Consider the following 22,383-nt stretch of genomic DNA (forward strand, 5'->3'; position numbering starts at 1 on the left):
TCTGTCGCAGCCACCGATATTTGTCCCGTTGTGCGTCCCATGTTTTTTTTTTTGTCAGTGTCATCACCTGTTATGAAAAGCCAGGGATGTGCCCATGTGTATTATTGAAGCGTCTGTATGTATTTGCCACTGGTTGCTCACCCGCCACGGACTATCGCCGACCTCACACTGGCACATGGCGGGCACCTGGGTCCGCTCAGCCCGGGCCCGGAGGAGGCCGATACATGCCCAATTGCCTACGGTTACAATCATGTCGCTAGTCAAAGGAACGTTCAGAACATGCTCGTATCTCACCGTCACGTAAGCAATAGTGAACATAGGGATATGCCACCATGCACTTACAATACAAATTACAAACCATGATAAAAGCATGTACGAGTATGATACACTCGTACGTTTTATGTACATGAGTGCAACTCTTATAATCAGTGGGTACACTTCGATCCTTTTCATTCTTATTCCCGTTTCTAGAATTCCGTCATGCCTATACGGTATACCTCGAGCCATGCGAAGTCCGTAACCATAAGCATCGCCATTTATGTCATGTAGCCCCTGTAGTTGCTCTTGTCGCCTCTGCCGCTGTTTTCTGTCCTGTGTTCGCAGCTAGCCGGGGCTCAGGATCACATCGGAATCTGCATTACTGCCGCGGCGCCGTGGTGTGAGGATCTACAACTTACATATTGACCACCAGACATGGGCACGGATCCCAGACGACCAAACACGAAAATCAAGATGGCCACTAGATTAGTGGACTTTAAAGGGACACTCCCACCTTAACATTAGTTTTGAGTTGAGATAGCCAAATTGGTGGCCATGGCCTGCAAATACCGGTTTGGGCACTCACAACATCGAAAAATGCTTTAATTCGGCGCAACGTCTGCCGCACTTTAAGGCTGCCAAATTATTGCTTCCAAATAAAGTCGCTAGTAACAGGGGAGATCCCAAAAAGTAAACAAAAGTAAAAGCCTAATATCTTGAAAACCAGTGAATATTTTTCGGTGAAATTTGGTAGATATTCGTTTTCGCTCTTTCTGAACCAAGGGACATCACTTTCATGCCAATTCATTAACTTTTTTGAAGGTGGGAGGGTCCCACTAAGCATGGAATTATGGTGGAAAACATGGCTAATAGATGCCTCTCAACGAACCAACTATTTTGCATTCCCTCAGAGTTCACAGTTTTGAGAAAATCCCTCAAGATCCATCTCGGATCCATGGCCACGAGGCACGAATCATGGATCCGAGATGGATCTTGAGGGATTTTCTCAGAACTGTTAACCCTGAAGGAATGCAAAATAGTTGGTTCATTGAGAGGCTTCTATGAGCCATGTTTTCCACCATAATTTCATGCTTGAAGACCGTCAATCTAATGGACATCTCGATTTCCGTGATTGGTTGTCTGGGATCCGTGCACATGTCTGTTGACCACCACACCACCGTTTGGATGGGCCCTTGGCTGACGGACAATGGACAACGACGGTGGCGCTCTATCCAGACTGAGATGCTTTCTGCTTTCTTGTAAGTATGAACATGACTGAGTATTTCTGTTTTCTGGTTGTTTGCCTGTTCTGGTGGTTGACTTTGTTATCCGGCAGACTTCTCAGTAAATGTATTTTACCATCAGTATAAGGTTTTCATATGTCAAACTCCAATACGCGTTTGTAGAAAGAATACTATTTCTGATATAGGACTCCATGAAACCTCTGCGTCAATTATCTTCTTCCGGTTGGCTAAGATGTTCCAAAATCTGTCAGTCTCCTTTCAGGGTGTACCTCCCAATTTTGCAGACCTAAATTTGTGGATGCTGACCCTACATTACCATTGCTATATTAAAACGCAGTTTTATTTTCAGCGTTCCCTGCTGGATTCGAGAGAGTCGAGTGGTCAGTGGTCACCTCATCGGAACGATGGTGGCCAAGGGTGTCTGGTCATCTTCGGCTGATGCCTCACGTCAGGCGACATCATCCGACCCCATCGATGATATCATCATGGACCAGATGAATGAAGAGCTTCGTGATTTGACGCTGGCTGAGAGCTTCGCTCGAGCGACCAAGACTGTGAGGAAAGTGATGCGTGAGCCAATGTCCGACGCATTGCGGGGAGGGATAAGTGGTCAGGGATGTTGAGTTAAAAACGCTGTTTAGGTGGGATTGCAGAGTGTTAAATCAGATAGAATAAACGTGATTTGAGTTCAGTGATCGGACGGGAACTGATATTTTCAGGATGGTATGCTCGTTGCCTTGTATAAAGCTATGGGCGCAAAATGACCTTGTAGTCGGCGCGCCCTTAAGCCCCAATAAACAAACAAAACGTGATTTTAGGGATGTAACCGTCATAGGCGTAATGTTAAAACTCGGGTCTTTGGGGAGGGGGACGGGCTTAGGGGGGGGGGGGATCATGGCCCTAAACGCCCCCCCCCCTGGATCCACCAGTGGCGCTGTGCATGGTTGTAAATGCATTAGCACTTAGCGAAGGTGCGGCTACAGCAAGAGGACGGTCGCTCTCAAGATTGGGCGGATGCGCAGACTGTTGATGCGGGATCTTGCGTGGTGGGACTAACGGGCATTTGCTTGTTGATTTATGATTTTGTGTTTGCCGCCGGCGAAACGGGGCAAATGGCATGTGGTGAGAAGGAACGCTACCGGATGAACAACTCCTCCGCGTGCTGAGGGTCTTCTCTCGGCGCTGGTCTGGGCTAGTCCATTTTCAGACAAAGGGGAGGTAATTGGGAGTGTTTCCCTGAACGGGAAGGCTCCGCTGACTCTGCCTCTGCAGTTTGTATTATTTTTTGTGGTAATGAAATATATGTAACTGCGCATAAGCTTGCTGTTTCTGCCGTACCGAAGATGAAGCACGGATGGGAGTGGAACTGATGTGATTTCGTGACGAAGGGAAGATAGTGTGAACCTTTACAGGCCAGTATTGGGTCCTCAACGATTGGTATGGGGCCGTGAAAAGCCGGTGTGGGTTTTTGAGCCTCATGATAATCGACCAAGGGCCACTGCCCCATAGGCCCATGGGCTATCAGTTGCGGGGGGATGCACATTGCAACCCATTTGCATTTGGAGGTGACATGGCCCTGATGCCCCCGCCCTTGCGACCAGGGCTGCGGAGTCGGAGTCGGAGTCGGTCGGAGTCGACAGTTGTGACCGGAGTCGGAGTCGGAGTCGATTTTAGAAACTCGAGCCGGAGTCGGAGTCGGAGTCACCGAAAATCTGTCGACTCCGCAGCCCTGCTAGGTCTGCGGAGTCGGAGTCGGGAGTTGGAGTCGGTCGGAGTCGACAATTCTGCCCGGAGTCGGAGTCGGAGTCGGAGCCGGTTTTTGAAAGCCGGAGTCGGAGTCGCCGAAAATCCATCGACTCCGCAGCCCTGCATGCGACCCCCACTGTCTATGTCCAATGCCTATTCCAAGAGTATTGCAACAAGCTCATGGTTGACAACTGGGTAACGATTACGAGCGGCTGAACTAGGTACTAGGTAGGTTGCCAGTTTTCCGTCGGGAGCAATTCATCAACATTGGTCACGCATACAAGAGTAGTGTATTACCAGCTGATATTGTGGCAGCACATACACAACGAGGTATCAATATAAAAGCTAAAATAGAGTTCAACTTACAAATAAATATTCAGATCGCATCCTAAAAGTCGTCGCAAAGAATTTCAGCTGTGCTTGGAAAGCGCTCTTATTTTATCCGTCATACCACAACTGGCACATACGTTAGTATACGGGACACTGCTCGCGGAAAAATCGCTGTTCACGCCAACAGCGAACACAATACACCCAGTGGCAGTTTGCAAGGCTCAAATGGTAACCTTTAAAACTGGCAGCGTTTACACCGGTCGACATCCGCCTGGCAGCACATCTCACATCTGGCAACACAACTCACACCTGGCAACCGCTCAACAGGCAACAAATAAACGACACAACCACAGCTTAACCGGACGGCAGCGGCAGACAAAATCACCCACACTTCTCACTCCTGTCCTTGCCGAACGCACCGCAAGCGTCCTCACCGAACGCACCGCAAGCGTCCGCACCGAACGCCCCCACAGCTATCACAATAGTTGAGCATTAATAATGTGTCCGTGGTGCGTGTTTGCGGCAGCGGCGACCAACTAAAACCGCCTTAATGCTACTCTCACGCGCGCTCATTGGCTGGTGACGCCTGTCCCTGAAAACTCGTTCGGTTTCGCTCGGTTCTAGAGCTGACCGTTTTGCGACGGCCGACGGATTGGACGCTCCTCCGCGAACGCAAAGTCAAGTCCGTCGTACCAACACTGACGCCTCTCCATTATCTTTCGTTATCCTCTCGCTCGTCATCCAACGCGTAATCCTCATAATCCGATTCTGATTCATTGACTGGTCCGTCCCAGCTCGCTCGTCAACTTTCACAGCTCCGCCGTCCTTTTATCCACCGTTCGGACGGATATGTGACCGTCTTAGCGACCAAAAACGGGCGGATAACCTTTACCCGTGTCACATGGATCATCCGAGCTTGGTCCTTCCGCTCGTCCGTTCGCTCGTGTTTGACGATTCTCGTCCGAACGGCTTAATTTCTATGTCGATCACAATAGTTCAGTGTTCGCTCGCTCATCGTTCGATGGCCTCAGGTATGAGCCTGCTTACAGACCAAACAGCCTTCCGAGGCCCTGCAGACCAAGTCCAATTCCTCCAAACGGCCCGCCTCCGCGGAAGGGCCGCCCGCGCGTGGGCTGCTGGGGCGGAGGAGGCGGCGGCGGCGGCTGGAACTGCGGAGCGGCCGGCTGGAAGCCACCTTGCTGTTGCTGTGGCGGCGGCGGCTGGAACTGGGGAGGAGCCACCGGGGCGGGGACGGGGGCGGGGGCTGGAGCGACCGGCCGGGGAGGACTGAGACCTGACGACGGTCGTGCTCCTCCACTGCTGCCGCCGCCGCTGGCTCCGGCACTGCCTCCTCCCAGCTCGGAAAGACACTGGACGCGACAGGAGGTGTCGGCGAGGACTGTGTTCCGGCCGTGCTGTTGAGCCAGCTGCTGGCAGCTGGTCACACGAACACTCTGGCAGTTGGTTTGCTGAAACACGAGAGAAAAAGAAGTCAGATAGGCTAGACGGTGTAGCGAGGGAGAGGGCAGTTAGACATTGGAACAAAGGTAGAGGAGACAAGTTATATGGCGCAGAAGGATGCTCGAGACAATTACATAGTGGATCAAGCATTGACAATCGGTATTCATGGAAGCATAATCATTGTAATAATTTTGCCTACGTTTCCGTGGAAACCGAGCGCCAATATCTAGTAGCACTCTCCGCTGCGCCATCGGATAACGGCGTTCTGTGAAACAGGGCCGAGGAGGTACGATATGCTGCTTACCCCGTTGGAGCAGGAGCAGCGGGTGCACGGACTGATGCTGATGGTGGTGCCTCTGCTGAAGGAGACACCGTTGACGTTGCACTGGCCGCCGCCGTTGTTGCCCTCCTTCCACAGGTCAAAGTTCATCCGCGGCATGGAGCGGCACGCGATCCGCGGGTTCCTGAGGTCAGAGGTCACAGTGTCGTCAGGTAAGTCAACGTTTGCGAGCACAGTTTACGCTTGAAAATACATGATAACATGCAAGGATGGCGTAGCCAAATGGAAATAAGCACTGACTGGATATATTTCAAATCATTCGCCTTCATTTACACTCAATCGTTAATAATGAAGTCATTGAATACATAAACCAAGCACAAATAGTTCCTGCCGTCAATATTAACTTATGGATATCTAAGAACGTTTCGTATTTTGCTAACTCCTCCATGCCACATTTCACGCCCAAAGTCCCTCAAACAACATCTCTACGCCCCAAAATCTACCCAACACCATTCCCACACCTTCCGTGCCCCCTGACAGCGACCCGTCTACTCACAGGAAGTCGTGCGGCATGTCGAACAGCGCCCTCTGTAGCGCGTCCACCTCGTCACAGTTCTGGCACATGATGTGGCTCATGGTCACCTTGCGGATCTCGGCCAGCTGCTTCTCGGTGAACCGGATCGAGGGCTCTTCCGTCTCGTACCTGTGGGAAGTGAGAGTGGTGAGAAGACTGAAGGGTGAGAGGGTGATAATGGGAGGGGCGGGGTGAGAGGCAGGGGCCGAACAAGCATTGGGAGGGGACTGGGGAGACTGCAAGCGGCGAGAGGGCAAGGCGGTTTAGGAGCGGGAAGGTGGTTGGCGAGCGACCAAGCGCGGGTAAGATGTTGGTAAAGACAGTCTGAATAGGTGCCAAGCGACGGTCGTCTGTGTGCAGGAGGCTATGACGTTGAAGCCTACGGTTTGTGTTCATTCCCTTCCATGCTAAAACTGTGCCGTTTTGAATCAAATGCAATATAGTTGCTGTTTAAAAGAGCGAGTAAGATCTTCGCAAGCTACAAAATATTTTATGCAAAGCGGGTCTGCCGCATTAATGCACCTTACGTGATGGTTACGTAAATACACATCCAGTCACGGAGGCCGGAGCGTTGGTTTACTTACCAGAACCGGTCGCATTTCTTGAGGAATCTGAACTGGAGTCCGATGATGCAGCCGAAGGTCGGTCCGACCAGACCTCCCTGAAGCGGGGTCTCACTCAGACCTCCCGTGAACAGGTCAATGTCGTCCACACTGGCGTATACCTGGAAGGGAGATTGAGAGGGTGAGTCAGATGAGGCGACAGAAGAGGGAATTAGACGGGTACTAGACGAGGGGTCAAGATGAGCGACAGACCGCCTAATACATGACTGATCTATGATCCATGACTAATTGTTGATGTCAGATCTTACATCGCAAGACGGATTAGACGACCTGAAACATGACAGTCGAATACAGTGTCGGTTGTACAAGGGGGGAAACTTGACGAAGGGCTATCGCGTAGGAGATAAGAAAATATTTTGCCATGGGTAGAAAAACGTGGCAATGCAGTATGATCGCGTTGCCTGAATATCCAAGGCACACTAAGGACCCTTGCTGCGCCTACCTGTTTCATCTTGTTGATGAGTCGCTGAGGAATCTCCCGGGAGAGCTCGTCGAAGGTGGTCACCTTCTTCAGGTTACAGATGGCGCGGTACTCGTTGTAAGGCCGCAGACCGTGGTCACGTGCTGAAAACAGAACGGTGAAGTAAGTTCAGGGAGCTCTTCTTTGGGCAGGAATGACCATGAACAGAGAGGCATGTCGATGCCATGAATTTTACATATTATGAAGTTGAATAATACTGGAGAAGCTAAGTTGGGAAATGAAGCTATTTCGAATCACATTCTGCATCACAGACATGCGATTTAGAATTGCGATTCCTACCGTGAAAAAGCCGTATCGATGTCCAATGATGAAGCTAGGTTGGGCACTTTGAGCTCTACGACTGTTACACTTGACTCCGTGATATTTCCCGACTGTCAGCCATTGTGCTACCTACCTCTCTGAATGTTGAGCGAGACAAGATCCAGTCCCGAGAACGGATGACCGCGCTCCTCAAACAGATGCTTGGTGACCTCCGAGGTGATGAAGTTGTCCAGGTTCTCCATAGGCGTGTTCACCAAGCCGCGCATGATCTCGTCGACCATCTGAACCTGTGGGAGCGCATGACGACCGTCAGATGCTGGCTATAACGATGCTAGTTATAGCGATGTAAGACGTTGATCATGGTGGAAACATTGAATGTTCTTCGGAGTCGTACAATGTTCGGTGGAGCGAGAGGAATCGTTATGAGGCTGGGTGGATTGTCCATGGGCGTAAAAAGTCGAACAGATTATGGCATGGAACGCTTGGAAAACCTTGGCACTCAGCAGTGTTTATCAGCTTTACTCTAGTCTACGTTCGTTTCAATACGTCAACCCCAGCTATGTAGCCCGTCTATCTCAACTGCTGTTTAGCTTGATGGACAAACTCACACGCATCACACGATTAGATTTAGCACACTTACCAGTGACAGCTCAACCACACGCATTTGTCACACACATTAAGTAGGAAAGTAGTGAAAGTAGGCCATGTAAACTAAATGACATTTGATCTTTTCTATCCCTTCCATTGTCTCACTGCCTCACTGTTTGAACAGAAAATTACCATGCAAACCTTACCATGCCTCTTCTGATCTTTCCACCTGCACCACATCATACCTCCGTTCACCAACGACCATTCTCTCAGCTTTCATTCACCACAGGGTTTATATCTTACGTCAAACAGCATGTCCGAGTTGAAGAAGCTGTTTCGCAGCTGAATGTGCGGGTTACGCTCGCCGAAGTTGACGCCCATGCGGAACAGCTTGGGCCGGATCAGCGAGTGTCCGAAGCGGAATGCGGCTGAGGAGAATTCGTTCAGCACGGCGGCGCTGCAGGTGTCGTCATAGCCTGTAACCATGACAACGGGTGTAAACAAAGCGGCCTAGGTCAAGCATCCTTAAAACTTCCAGAGTCTGCTGATAAGTAACTTCATGACATCAGGCACTCTTGCTAAAAACGTAGGCTAAAACAAAGACAAGCTTCAAATTCGACAAAAAGTGTTGGACCCAGAACGCACCCTTGAAGAATCCCTCGGTGCCGACGCGGAGGTCGTACAGCTGCATGGCGTTCCAGCCGAGGATACGCGGCAGGAATTCGTTGTAGGTGATGTGCTCCCAAACGGCAGTCACGATCTTACGGCCCACCTGGTGATGAAAGTCAGGTCAGCATTGAAGCTTTGCTGTCGTATACTTTGCTTGCGGGTCAGTTATTTCTCGCCTCTCTAGTGACCATTGACAAGAATGAACTGAGCAATATGAACGGCTAGTCTGAAGTGGAAGCAGACGATTAATTTTTAATGGCGCTAACCTTCCAAAGCTGGTCACAACTAACATATGTAAATAATATTGCCTTTAGCGCGCGGTCTCTCACCTGGTACAGCTTCTCGTCATCCCAGTGCGGGTTGATGGAGGCCAGCTCCGCCACCACACGGTTGTGCTCGCGGATCCAGATCACGTGCAGAGTGGCCAGACCGGCCTGTTCCGAGGCGCGGTTATCACCTGTTGGTGATGACGTAACGTTAGCGTGGGGATAATTGACGTTTCGTTGTCATGGCGATAATTCATAGGGCATGATGTTGCAAAAAAGTATCGGGGTGCCAAGAGTTACTGAGAGATGAAATATTGCGGCCAGGAGACAAACGTAATGTTTTTGTCACTGGACCTAATTGGCAGGCAGCCTGCCAAAAGGGGGTATTGCGGGTTCTTTTATTATGATTAGTCTTCCATGAATACCGCAAAAATATCGTGACAAGTCAATACATAGTAACTGAAGAGAAAATTCGAGTAATACGCTCAAAGCTACCTAAATCGCAACTAAATACCACCTTCCCAATTTCACTCTAGCCCACATCCATCCCCCACAAGCCCGTCACCACGGTACCCACCTGCAGCGAAGCAGGATCCGGACGGTGCCCTGCACTCCTTGTTGTCCCTGGTGGTGGGCAGCAGACCCTTCCCGCGCACTGGGTGGGGCGTGGTGATCAAACGGCCACCCTGGAACTGACGCAGACTGCGGGCCTCGCACTGGTCCTGGCCGTAGATGTGGGACGCGTCCAGGTAGGCCGTGTTCTGGTTGATCTGCTCACGAGGACCTGCGGGGGAAGGAAGAAATGATAACGAAGAAATATTGATTCACCACGAGATGTTGATGAACAATAGTAGTACTTACGATGTAGCTAGATTCTGAACTGATAAGTGGTCTGTACTGTAAGTGGTCTGAACTAATAAGTGGTTGTATTGTCGAGACAAAAAGCGTTACAATACTTGAACGCCTTTGATATGTGAAGAATATTGAAACTTCGTAAACGAGACAGTAAACTTTGAACGATAATAAGCATTGTGTCATGCAAAGAGCAGACGAAAATGCAAAATGATTTAAAGCCCTTTCGAAACGAGGCGAGGCAAGTTGAAAAGGTGGCATGTTTGAGACGATTGACGACTTCAAAATTCAACAAGCTTATACGCGTTAGCTCGCCAAGACGGCGCATTATCTCACGGAGGAGGCGCGCTAGGCTCCAAAGGAAGCACATTAGCTTACAAGGCGTCGCGTAAGCTCCACAAATTGTCGCGTTAGCTCACCGAGAGTCTGCTGTCCGGGCAGAGAGCGTGTGAAGGCGATGCAGAAGGGTCTGCCGCTGCTGACGTTGACAGGGGGGAAGTACGGGTCGTTCTGGGGTACACTGATGGGCCAGCACTCGGGGTGAACTCGGTTGGCAGAGTCACAGTCGCGACAGTTGAGGATCGAGTCGCCGAAACCTGAGAGATGGGAAGAGAGTCAGAGAGAGTCGGGTGCAAATTAGGTACAGAATGCAGCCTGGGGCTGCTGGAAATCGCAAAATCGAAGTAGGACAATGAAAAAAAGCTGATTATTTGGAGAGCAACAGCGAAATCACAACCTAGCTTATCGTCGACAAAACCGGGCATCGAGATTGATGTGCTACGAAAGATTATCGATAACTGTTGTTTCTATAGGTCGACAAAGAACGATGTCTTCCAGATATCGAGAATTGGAAGATAAATATTACGTTCTACCTGCGATCCTGCATTAGCAAAAAATGTTTTATTATGCTCACAATGACAAAATTATAGCACGAAATATCAGCCTTTATAGTCAAACACCTTACAGCTCACATTAGCACAGTACAGCAGGCGATTCTCACCCTTATTGATGGGCGTCATGCTGATGTCGTGGTCGAGGAACTGTCCGAACTGCATCAGGAACATGGTGTAGCGCGAGTGGGGGTTGCTGACGTCATCGTGCAGAGTGGTGGAGATGAGCCGGGGAGAGGGCAGGGGCACGCCAGTGACCGAACGCTGACGGGGGCGGCTGATGCCTGGAAACGGGACGGGGGAGGGGGTCAGCAGTGTACAACGGTAATACGAAACGAGAGACGTGTCAATGCGTTAGACCTGGAAGATGTTGGGCCAGTTTAGCAAAGTGCCGGGCTAAAAAAACGAAACATTGACCACAAAGTCTTTCTTATATTGAAACTTCCAGCGTAATGCAGCATAATTCGGATCTTTCAATAACATAAAAGCGTGGGCTTCGATCAGCCAACCATTTGATACTCCGTCTGCATAAGGCAACTAACGAAAAATAGAGAACGATCAGATGGAATAACCGAAGACAAATTTAACGTTGCTCAAAGCGCTAATCATTTCCGAACAAGACCAAAAAACTCTCATCAGCACCCTCCCCCACCTCTAATCCCGTCACTAAACCAACGCCACTCACCGTCGTCATACTGCGCGGGCAGAAGCCGGTGCTGGGGCGTCACCGACTTGCCAAAGTTGGGGTTGGCCAGGTTGTTACAGTAGCCCGAGTAGGTGCGGTAGGGGGCGGCCGGGTCACATGGCACAGTCTCCTCGTCCGCTCTGGGGGCAGGGTGGAGGTCAGGTCAGAGGTCATCCCCGGTCAAGACTCAAGATGCCCAGCCAATGAGCGAAGTCAGCCCAGAATAGGGTGCTAGTGACAGTGATGGGGAGGAAAGGTGATATATCAGACTATTTCTGTTTAACAAGAAATGTCCGTGATAGAGGTGGCAGGTTAGAGGTCAAGCTGGTAAGATCAGTTGACAGGAAATAGTCGGTCAGGTCAGGTCATCAGTTAGAAAGCTGCTTCACACTTGTCGAAGTGAGGTCGAACAATACACCCAGCTGCCGTAGAATAGCGAACAGAACGAGATCTTATTTGCTTACTGTTGACGCTAGCAAAGCTAAATGATCAACTTAACGTGCTCATCCCTACCTCTTTTGTGGGCATATCATATCGCAGTTCCGCTGTTACGAAAACTTACCTGCACTGGTCGATGATGGGCACCTGGGACACCAGACTGGAGACGTCAAACTGACGCAGACTGGTGCTGAAACCCTGCACCGTCTGAGGGTTACCAGACAGCTGGTTGGACAGATTCACCAGCTGACGCTTGATGCGAGAGTTGCCAGATCTGTGGACAGGGTGAAAATGGCGTTATAAAGCGCATTGTCGCAAGGATACAATATGGGAATAGATCGTACCGCGATTACGCTATTTCATTATGATATCCTTTAAAGGCATTTCATTCCTACATTTGCCCGGATAATTCACTTATATTTATTTTGGTTATTCAACAACTTGCTGGAATTAGCAGTACATAGCTGTCAGTACACAGCAAGTAATATCCACTTCCACTCGTAATCAGTTACACGTATAACACCATCTAATCAAGCTTCTACTATTCATAGTCACCGTGGCTTCTACATGACTAGCTATCAGTATCAACTATAACAATCATTATCAGCAGCTCTGCACTCACTTGGAGAAGACGGTGGACATGAACTCCCCGGAGGCGTACTCGAGAATCAGCGACGTGTTGGACAGCAGAACCGCCTGCTTGTTGGGGCGGCTGAAGGCGTACGCCGTGCCCAGAGACGACTTGGGGTCGGCGTTCAGTTCTGCAATGGTAGAAAATATGTTATAGTTTTGAGGGGGAGGGGGCTTATCGGCACCAGAAAGGCACAGGGAAGTGACGGAGACTGAGCTCTTGAGATCAACAGCACCGTGATAGAAAGAGGATCTGAAATTACCGACACCCACTGAACTCCTCTCTTTCCCTTCCTCATTCATTCATTCATTCATTCATTCATTCATTCATTCATTCGTTCGTTCATTCATTCATTCATTCATTCATTCATTCATCCATGCATCCACTAACTCATCCACTCATTCATTCGTTAACTACCTTGTTCACTCACTCACTCACTCACTCATTCACTCACTCACTCTTTCCCTCCTTCCCCATGCCTTTCCTCTCTTCTTACCCACACCAGCTACTCACTCAGCTCGGTAAGAATCCTCTCCTCATTTCTGCGTCTCTCCAAATCCATCTTGGCCTTGCTCACAACATCTCCAAACACATCGTCAGGGATCAGCACTCCAGAGCGGGCCGATTTCCAGGCCGAAAGGTCAAGGAACGGTAGCATGTCGCACAGAACGGGTGCGTTCCTGGGGAGAGATGTCAGTTATACAGGTCAGAGGCGAGTCTGTGCCTGTGGGTTTGGTCAGATCAGGGTAAATAAAAGACAGTCGATTCGTGTCAGCATGACAAGTCACCTTACAAAGTAGCTAATGGGAAGACAGAAATGGCGTGACTATAAAACCAAAAGACGTTTTAAATCTACAGAAGGCATGGCCTTGTATGAGTGAAAAAAAAACTGAAGCTCGTCAAAGAAATTGAGGCGGCCTCAGCTGGTTTAAAGTCAAAACGATTCGGAAAAGTGTAGACCTGATGAATCACGTAGCTAAGCTAGACATACAAGCCAGGAAGGGTTTCTTGAGTTTACTTTCGTCACTCACAGGAAGGGGTCCTGCTTGAGGAACACGTTTGGCGGCAGTTCCCTCACGCCGTCGATGTTGTTACAGAACAGGCGGGCCATGCTAGACTTGCGGATCTGGTACAGTTGCTCTGTAAACGAACATATATGTAATATTTAGAACATGGGGAGTCGAGTCCGGAAAAACTTCGTTGGCTTTGTTTCATTTTGCCATAAGTATAAAGTCTAAACTAATTTGCATTTTATACATTCTTAGCGTGAGATAAATTTTCTGAACAAAATACGTTATCCAATCAACTATAATGTAGCGCATTGCAGATAGAGTAGTTTTTGTCTTCGACCAAATTCCACCGGTGGTGGAATTTCATATTTACTACAACTGTCAAACTACACCACGTCTATAAAAAATCGACCAATACAACCAACAGCCCAAATGTCTCCCACACCCACAGTGGGTCCTTTCGTCCGTACCTTTGGTGAACGCCGACGGGGGCACCTCGTTCTCAAACCAGAATCGATCTGTCTGTCTGACCAACTGGAACTGCTGGCCCAGCAGACAGGCGAAGGTCGGACCCACCACGGCGCCCTCCACAGGAGACTCGAGCACGCCGCCCACGAATAGGTCAATGTCGGCAGGGGACCTGGGGTCAGAGAGAGTTCGATGGTCAGGGATCAGTGGTAATACTTAGGGCAGAGGTTAAAGGATACCGGTCGAATATGAGGGATCTAATATCAAAGATAAGCGGTTAAGCTAGGGAGGACTACTGAAATTAGTCCTGTCTTATAATCTTATTCTAGTTAAGCGATCTGAAGTCGGTTACAGTTAATCGTATACCGATAAGAAGATATACAAGTAAATGTGTCTTCTCACAAACGGTTAACAATACCAAGCTCCCCAACCAATTCGTCTCAGTGCATGTTTACTCGCCATTGCATCTGTGGCAACAAATTATCTACATCTGACTACATTCGGCAGATTAATATGTCCATCATCTTCCCGTGTCATAACGTTAATTATCTTTCCTCCCTCTTCGCACATTTCCTGACACCTCGTCAGCCCCCCCCCCCCCACCGTCCACCTACCGGTACATGGTTCTCAGCATATCGATCTTGCTGGGCGCCATGGTCGTGTTGAGGTCACGGAACTGGGTGACCGGAGGCAGGCCACACAGCTGACGCCACTGGGTGTAGGCGGCCACGCCGTGGTCACGTGCCTGCTGGATGGTGTCGGCGGCCAGGTCCAGACCAAGAGCTGGAGAGGGGGGGGGGGTTGTCAGGAGATGGTTAGCGCTGGAGTAAAGAGGATGAAGTTGGGGACATTGCAAGGTTATGTCCGTAATCCGCACCGTACCAAAGACATCGAAAATCAGGCATGATAACGTTTTCGTTTTCAGACACAGCTTGTAGAATAACATCGTCATCTGCGCTTGGGTACATCTAAACCGAAATTCACGATCAAACTTGTAGATAGACAGCATACTTGGCATGACTAGCCAAAGAGCTAATCGTCTAATCAGTCCCAAGCATCTTGTCCCGTCACACTTCGCTTTTCTTTCCCATCCTGTCATATCCTGTCGTTTCTTAGACCATCCCAATCCTTCGTATACCATGCTTCTTTCCTTGGGTATCCTATCCTGATACGTGGTATGCTCCCCTATTACCCTACAGAATATTACGTTCCATACTATTACCAGTATAACGCCTTTTGGGGCGACTAACGGAGCGAGCGAGAGGGTGGGCCTTGCACGTGCGAAATTGCGAGGGGGTACCTCCAACTGACTTGTGCACGGCACCCTACTAACTGGTCTCTAGCGATGTGCCAAATTTGGGCACAATCGGCCCAGCCGTTCTCGAGATCTGGAAGCGGCACCCTGCACGTGCGCACGTGCAAAATGGGTCCCAACTGACTTGTGCACGGCACCCTACTAACCGGTCCCTAACCGTGTACCAAATTTGAGCGCAATCGGTCCAGCCGTTCTCGAGATCTGGAAACGACCCCTGCACGTGCGCACGTGCAGCAGCACCCCAACTCTGGCACATGTATATGCAGTGCCTAGTGGGTGCCTACCTACATGCCAACTTTCAGCGCAATCGGCCAAGTAGTTACCGAGATATTGCAACAATTACAAAAGTGACACCTCTTCGTTTTGCACGTGGCACGTGCATAAGGGGTCACCCACATGCATCGGGAATAGTCCAATACTTGGTAGAAGGAATGAAGCTACCCTACAAAAATTACCGCGTGTAAATCGGTCAAGTGGTTGCTGAGATATAAGCCTCGCAAAAGCGTGACCACGGCCGGCCGGCCGGCCGGCCGGCCGCTCATACTCAGAAATTTCCGTTAATCTAAGGAAAGACTACGCTCGCTTCGCTCGCTCCGTAATCACCCATCGGTCCCATATTACTCCCCCCCTCGACACGGCCACCCTGCGCCCCTCACCATCGGTCAGCTGTTCGGTAATGGAGTCACCCTGCGACGCCTGACTTCCCGTCAGACCGAGCAGCACCTGCTCCAGACGACCCTCCTTGTAGAGGTCGAACGGAGCGAAGAAGGAGGCAGAGAGGGGAGCCTCGCCCTCGGCTTCTCCGTTCTGGGGGCGAGAGAAGAGATAATGAGCTGTAAAGCATGGCTTAAGTAAAATACATAAAGACAAATCTATAAGCAGACATAAAGGTTCATCAGGAACTGCCTTATCTGCAATGTTCGTTTGCCAATTAATTAGCGATTTAAACAGCCTAAGATCTTTGTTCTTCTCAACGATGCAGTTTAGACCGTTCTCTTTACAGCTAGCATACCATAAGCCCATCTATTCCGTTGCAATTTAACAATCCTCAACCATTATATCCAATTGCCTGTGTCACCTCTCCTTTCTGAATACATATCCCCTGTTTCCAACCCCACTCACCACATTGATGTACTGCAGGTATCCCGGCAGGAGGGCCAGGTAAAACTTGAGCGCCGTGCTGGCAGCGGCGTTAGACACTCCCGGGTACTCGTCCATCGAGTAGTGCTGGTGGAAGCCGGCAGACAGCAGCTCCAGGTCGAAAAACTTGGTCACCTCCTGTTGAAGGGGGGGGGGGGGGATACCGAATACGGGTGGTCAGGGGGTGTAAGAATCTTGGTCAGGACTCAGGGGCACGTAAAGGGTCGTCAGAGGGTACATTACGGGCCAGCAAAGGGTGAATTACGGATTGCTTGAGCGTTTTACGGGCAGTCAGAGAGGAAGCATTAGGCATAGGAAGCATGACAGATACGATACGTGTCAAAACTCGGGCTGTTTAGAGAAAATTACAGACCGGGGTGCATTACGAATCACCAATGGGTGACTTACGGACCACCAGACGGTACATTACAGAACGTTAGGACATTTTCATCAAAATTAAGTGGTGGATTCCTGACCAGCATCGAAGGGCAAGTCAAGGAACCAAAAAATTATTTGATCAACATTCAACGTCACTTCCAACATCATTATCAACATCATCATCGTCAGCATCATCATCCTCATCATAATCTCACCTGACCCAGCACTGCCGGCACAAACTCCTTGAAGGTGATGTGCTGCAGCTGAGCAATGATGAGCCTCCGGGTCTCCTGGTAGGTCCTCTCGTCTCCCCAGTGGGGGTTCGTCTCAGACAGCTGAGCCGCTATGCGGTTGTGCTCGCGGGCCAGCAGGGCGTAGATGGCACTGATTGCTGAGTGTGAGTTGGCGCGTGGGTCGGCGGCCAGGGGGCAGCTGTGGGTGGCAGAAATAGGAGTGTTAGTGTTGGGACTTGGGTAATGAGGGGCAGGGTTTGAGGGAGTGGTTGAGAGATATCGGAGCCTTGGGGCAGCGACGACAGGTTTACATATTGTGAAAAATTAATACTTTTATGAGACTGGTTCAACCTTATCTCAAGCTTCTGCGCTTAAAACTACATCAGATAACGATATAAAAGACGAGCGAGTTTCCTCTAGCAGTCAATTTTTACAAGTTACAATTGAAAATTCGTCCTCAAGCAATAAAGCGCCAACCATTAACTCAACATACCCTCCTTCTTCCCTCCCTCCCCCTCTCTCTCTCTCTCTCTCTTCCCCCTCTCTCTCTCTCTCTCTCTCTCTCTCTCTCTTCCCTCCCTCTCCCCTCTCACCCGCTCTCCTTGCTCCTGCATGGCGTATCGTCCCCTCGCGGCAGAGTGCCATCGGAGTTCAACTTCAGCTGTCCCCGGCTCAGGGACCGCAGCCGGTGCGCCGACTGCTTGGTGGTGCCGTACAGACCGCTTCCGTCCAGGAAGGAGGTCGCCAGGTTCATCTGCTCACGTGGGCCTGTCGGAGAGAGGAAGGTGCGGTTAAATATGGGGTGGAGTTGCCTGTGGGATAGCCGAAATACGTGAGGCTATAAAGGAGATAATTTCTAATCGGTGAGACTGCTTAACCCAGCGATGTGGCAGTAAACGCCCACAACTCGTCAAGCAAAGTTCTTTAAACTCGCTGAGGTAAGTTTGTTCAACTCACCTAGGTGGTAGCTCACTACTCGCTGAATTCTCACAAGTTCCCATAACTCAACCGAGTCGAGGACTCACTGACCCGAATTCACACAATTCACCAAGGTGACTCTCTACAAATCACGGTGCCGAGTTCTCACAACTCACTGAGTCGAGTTAAACTCACCGAGGTGACATCCCATCTGCAGTGAGGACAGTGACCGCACATACTCCTGGCAGTGACCGGGAGACAGAATGGGCAGGCAGTGAGGTTCACGGGCTCCGTCCCGGCAGCACGAGGTGGCTCCGCCGTCACCTGAAGACGAGAGAGAAGAGGGTGATTACGGGGTGGTTAGGGGGTAATTAGGGGGTGGTAAGAGAGAGATGGGGAAGGTAGGTAAGGCGGCACTTTGAGGGTGGTTTCGGTGTAAGATGAGACGCGGGATAAGACGCGGTAAATGGGCGTTGCATTTACAACGATAAGAGCACTTTGGTGTACTTTGTGGTTGAAGGATTGAAGGAGTGAAGAAAAGGACTGAAGAAAGAGCACGCATGTAACTAGGATATACGATTACGTAACAGGTGTGCACATCGTATATCAGCATAGATACATTGACTATAGCTATCGATTTCACATTATCAGAACCATCACTCCAACAGTCGGTAATTGTACACCGGCACTGCTCAGTGCTCATTCACAAAACAAATAGCCGGTCTTCGAACACAGCGCGTTTCTCCCTCGATCACTCGACGGCTTTTTATCAGCGTTTTTCTCACGCCGATGACATCAGATGCATGCGACTAACTACTCCACTTGATTCACGATTCACCTCCACTATCGCATGTAGGCAACGGGGAGAGGCGAGGTCTTTCGACACAGGTCAGCCCGGAAAAGGTCATGGGGTAATGAGGGCACGGGGTCGCTCTCCCCGTGATCCAATATTGCAACTGTCGGGATCGGGAAGAGTGATTCGGAAGCCCGTCACTTTCGGTGAAACGCTGAGAGCAACTGGCTCAGATATATGGGATCGAAAACTAATCCTGCACAGTTAAGTTATTGATAGGCATTAAAACGTTGCTTACAGAATGAGTTGCAGTCCACATGGCACGTCTACATAAAACCTTTATACGAAGTTGGTTCTGTATTCAAAGGTGCAACTGATAAGTAACGTTCATATTCACACACTAAATCATTCCTTTGGAACAGCAAGTGACCTTCCCGACAAAGCAAAGCCTTCCAGATTATCATTGTATATCTCAACACACTGAAACCAGCCGGGCCATGCCGCTGCCGGCTCACATCTGCCATACCGTGTCCCTGGGCCCTGGCTCGGTCTGTTTGTACGGTAATCATCCAGCTAAGCAGCTTTCTCGGCACTGTAACGTGTTTACAGCACTTAGCCGGCCCGATGGGGGATAATCACAGCCCCCGAGAAACGTTTCAAACATGACTCACAACATGAGGTCAGCGCACGCGGCACAATCTAGCCGAAGGCCGAAGGGTACCGCGGAGGTAACATAATCCATTGTTGATTCTCGCTACGTTAACATCAGAGTAAAGCTTCAGATAAATGGCAAGCTAATGGAGAAATGACATTCATGGCTTTTAGTAAGGCGCTTTGAACTGAGATGCGAACGAAGCGGTCCGAACTCATAAGGGATGATTAGTTGCTGTGAATATAATGTGGTGAGCTCTTAGCACAACTATGTTCACTGATTCTTTTTTGCCAACTGCTTCCGCATTCCTTTAAGAAATCCTCAAACTACAAATTCATCAGATGTCCGAGCTAGAACCGAACGACGCCCTCAGGTCTCAGACCATTGAATTATAATCCAGTGACGTCCTCAGGGCTCAGACAATAGAATTATAATTCAGTGACGTCATCGGCCCGTTGCAGAAGGGTGCAGCGTCACACTCTCTGCAGTTTTAACCCTAGATGGCTCGGGTTATCGCTGAGGTTTATCGCTGGCTGCACTCGATAGTGAAAACGGCCACCGCGCGCCCTACACGGGGAGGGCGGATGAGCGGAGCTTTCTCTTTCATCGAGCGGCGAGCGTTGCTAAGACCGGCTGGCTGGCGGGAAGTTGGGGAGGGGTTGAGGGGAGGGGTTACGAGGGTGCAGAGGTGCAATGGAGGACCTGGGTGTAAAAGGATGAGAGAGGGTTAGGCATAAGACACAGGCACACTCACCCGCCGGTTTAGGTATTTGATATTCCTTTAATCTTAAACAAAATGTTCAAAATGCGACAACCTAGGCACGGATATTGCACGCAAGTGCACAATGCACATGCCTGATAGCGCAACCCTTTCCCAAATGCCTAACATCGGTACGCCCATTCATATTCTCCCAAAATTTCACCTCTGAATTCCTGTCTAATTTGTTTCAGCTTCGATACTCTCAATTCATCGAACCGGGATGTCACTTCCTTTACCGTGAACTTGTTTGATTTCATAATCTCAGTTCAATGGGGCATGACTCGACTCGCTTCATACTAAAACCCCAACAAACACAACATCCACTGACCGTGTGGTCTCCTGTTTTGTTTCTCATTTCTCCAGCTGGACTAGACGCATGGCAACACTCCTAAAAAACACCCACTCCGGGACGAAGCTTCACGGAGCATCACAGCTAATAACAGCCTCGGAGCTAAGTCCAGGGGCAGAGCTCAGACGACCTTCGGCAGACTGAGGCGAGCCACCCAGTTCTCACAGTCACAACATCCGGTGATTCGTCTTTTCTGCGGCCGACCTCCTCCAGAGAATGGTCACTTACGGGGACACAGCGAGTCCCCGTCGGGAGGAATTGTTCGCACAATCACACGTGAATCGTCAAGTGGAACGTGCCAATTGGTACAGGACGGCAAGTGAGTTACACAAGATGACACAAGGCTCAGGAGAGACCGCGAGAAGGAACGAGACACAACGAGACGCCAGTGTCGAGAGACACGACAAGATATCTCACAACGCTACAAGACATTACAGGTCGCTGAGGCTTACAACGAAGCTACTGAAACATTCATTCCTAGGTTGCTGAGCACTGCAGAACGCCAAGTAACCCCAAGGGTGCCACAGGTCGTTTAAAAGTTTCAAGACATCTGTTTCTGCCAGCCTAACCTATAACATCCATATATCCTATTCCTCCTTATTGCCTAGTAACCTGCGACTCCTGAGCAGCCTAGTCCAACCTTCACAACCTCAGCTGCAGTAATGAATAAACATTAAACAAGCACCTGTCAAGGGACGTTGCGTCTCGTTTCTATGCGATGGTCAGCCATTCCTACCTGAAGCACTCGAGGTCAGTGTGCGTCCTGCCGGCTACCCCCTCCCCCCATCATGACGGATGGCAGTCGACCCCCCCCCTTCGCCCCGCGACTGGGACTCATCACTCCGAGGGGGGGGGGGGGCTACCTTGACTGTCGAGACCTTGACCGAATGGCCCACCGACCGGTAGGTAAACGCAGGTTTGAGCTACCGCCATCGTTAAGGACGCATCGGTCATCATGGCGATGTGTGTAAATGTCAGACTCAAGTGTGTAAATTAGCATGCGAGCTGGGTAAGCATGTAGGATTTGGATGGGTATAGATGGGTCAACAGAAGGGATAGAAGGAGACACTTATAAGGTCACTGCAGAAACTCGAATGGGATATGATCGTTGGCTGAAACTTGAGACGGCAGGAAGTCGTTTGGAAGACCGTAAGTCGGTGGCCATAGGTCTTTTGAAACAGCACTTGTATTAAACATGAATATGAATAACAAATCAAACATATCTCATTGACGGTAATTAATTGCGAAATGCTAATGCATAGCAATACTAACAAAGAAACAACCACAAATACTTCAACGAGTCCGTTCATCCGTAGTACCAGGCACTACTAATCACGTGACCGCCTCCGGCTACGCTGACGTCTGACCTAGACCCACAGAGAGGGGGGGGGGGAGCTGCACACACCCCCTCCAGGACACGCGACGTCCAGACCTGCCATCTGTACCGTATTACCGGTGGGAACGGGGACGGACGCCGCCGGCACTACGGGCCAAGGTCACGCAGGTCAAGGTCACAGAGACAGCTAATGACTGGTAATTTGGACGGGAGACGGTCTAAGGCCGCCGGCCGGACGCGGTTGTGGAGGAAATTTGATAGTGCACGGTGGTTGTGGCGGCGGAGGCCATGGGTGGGGGCGGTGGGGGTGGGGAGGTGCGTGCCAGTGTGGGGGAGGGGGGAAGGGGCGCCGTGGCTGACGTTCGGTTCAAGTAGACGCGGGTGAATCCTAGAACAGAGTCGCCATTCCATAGCACTATTTTAACATGATTTTTTGTTTTGATTGATAATGCTTTGATGCTTTATGAACCATTGACAGACAAACAGGTGATCGAAAGAGAAAAACGAAGGCCAGAGCTCAACCAGATAAGTATGAAACGGGAAACTAAACCGATTTTCCTTTCCTTCTTAATAAGGCATAGTTTGAGTAAAACAGCGTAGCCACACTAGCCTCTTATCTTAGCACATTGAGGGCCACAGGGACGGCATTTTTTACATTAAATTTCACGATGTTCGAAGCCAGGTCGGCTCCAGTTGAAACATTAGCCGGACCAGTCTATTGCGACACGGTGAGTCCCTCTACTAAAGCGACCGT

General features: G+C 50.0%; 1 protein-coding gene and 1 long non-coding RNA gene across 2 annotated transcripts; one reads left to right on the forward strand and one right to left on the reverse strand.

Annotated features, from left to right (window-relative positions):
• The first annotated feature begins 1,267 nt into the window (after nt 1-1,267).
• LOC122363538 lies at nt 1,268-2,820 on the forward strand. Its single transcript, XR_006253386.1, has 2 exons — nt 1,268-1,517; nt 1,852-2,820. It is a non-coding gene; the product is annotated as an uncharacterized LOC122363538 (long non-coding RNA).
• A 699-nt stretch (nt 2,821-3,519) lies between these two features.
• Nucleotides 3,520-21,732, reverse strand: LOC122363541 (peroxidasin homolog pxn-1-like). The gene is made up of 25 exons (XM_043332955.1): nt 21,699-21,732; nt 17,935-18,063; nt 17,415-17,589; nt 16,804-17,020; nt 16,193-16,348; nt 15,727-15,877; nt 14,370-14,538; nt 13,758-13,927; nt 13,309-13,417; nt 12,791-12,957; nt 12,269-12,407; nt 11,771-11,920; nt 11,209-11,348; nt 10,634-10,807; nt 10,053-10,229; nt 9,359-9,565; nt 8,845-8,972; nt 8,492-8,618; nt 8,150-8,322; nt 7,392-7,545; nt 6,959-7,080; nt 6,478-6,617; nt 5,876-6,022; nt 5,344-5,503; nt 3,520-5,047 (listed from the first exon to the last, which is right to left on the reverse strand). The coding sequence occupies exons 1-25, from the start codon at nt 21,730-21,732 to the stop codon at nt 4,622-4,624; spliced, it is 4,041 nt and encodes a 1,346-aa protein (XP_043188890.1). The 3' UTR covers nt 3,520-4,621.
• Nucleotides 21,733-22,383: the final 651 nt, after the last annotated feature.

Source organism: Amphibalanus amphitrite, unplaced genomic scaffold (assembly GCF_019059575.1).
Source record: "Amphibalanus amphitrite isolate SeventyFive unplaced genomic scaffold, NRLGWU_Aamphi_draft 000626F_arrow, whole genome shotgun sequence".
NCBI classification, from domain to species: domain Eukaryota; kingdom Metazoa; phylum Arthropoda; class Thecostraca; order Balanomorpha; family Balanidae; genus Amphibalanus; species Amphibalanus amphitrite.

What these genes read in the sequence shown, in the direction of transcription:
- LOC122363541 (XM_043332955.1), bottom strand. Translation starts at nt 21,732, where the DNA reads ATGGCAGGTCTGGACGTCGCGTGTCCTGGAGGGG. An exon ending in ATGCTGAGAACCATGTACCG is followed by an intron (nt 13,928 to 14,369) that starts GTAGGTGGACGG and finishes CTCTGACCCCAG; the next exon opens with GTCCCCTGCCGACATTGACC. An exon ending in CCCATCATCGACCAGTGCAG is followed by an intron (nt 11,349 to 11,770) that starts GTAAGTTTTCGT and finishes CCCTGCCCCCAG; the next exon opens with AGCGGACGAGGAGACTGTGC.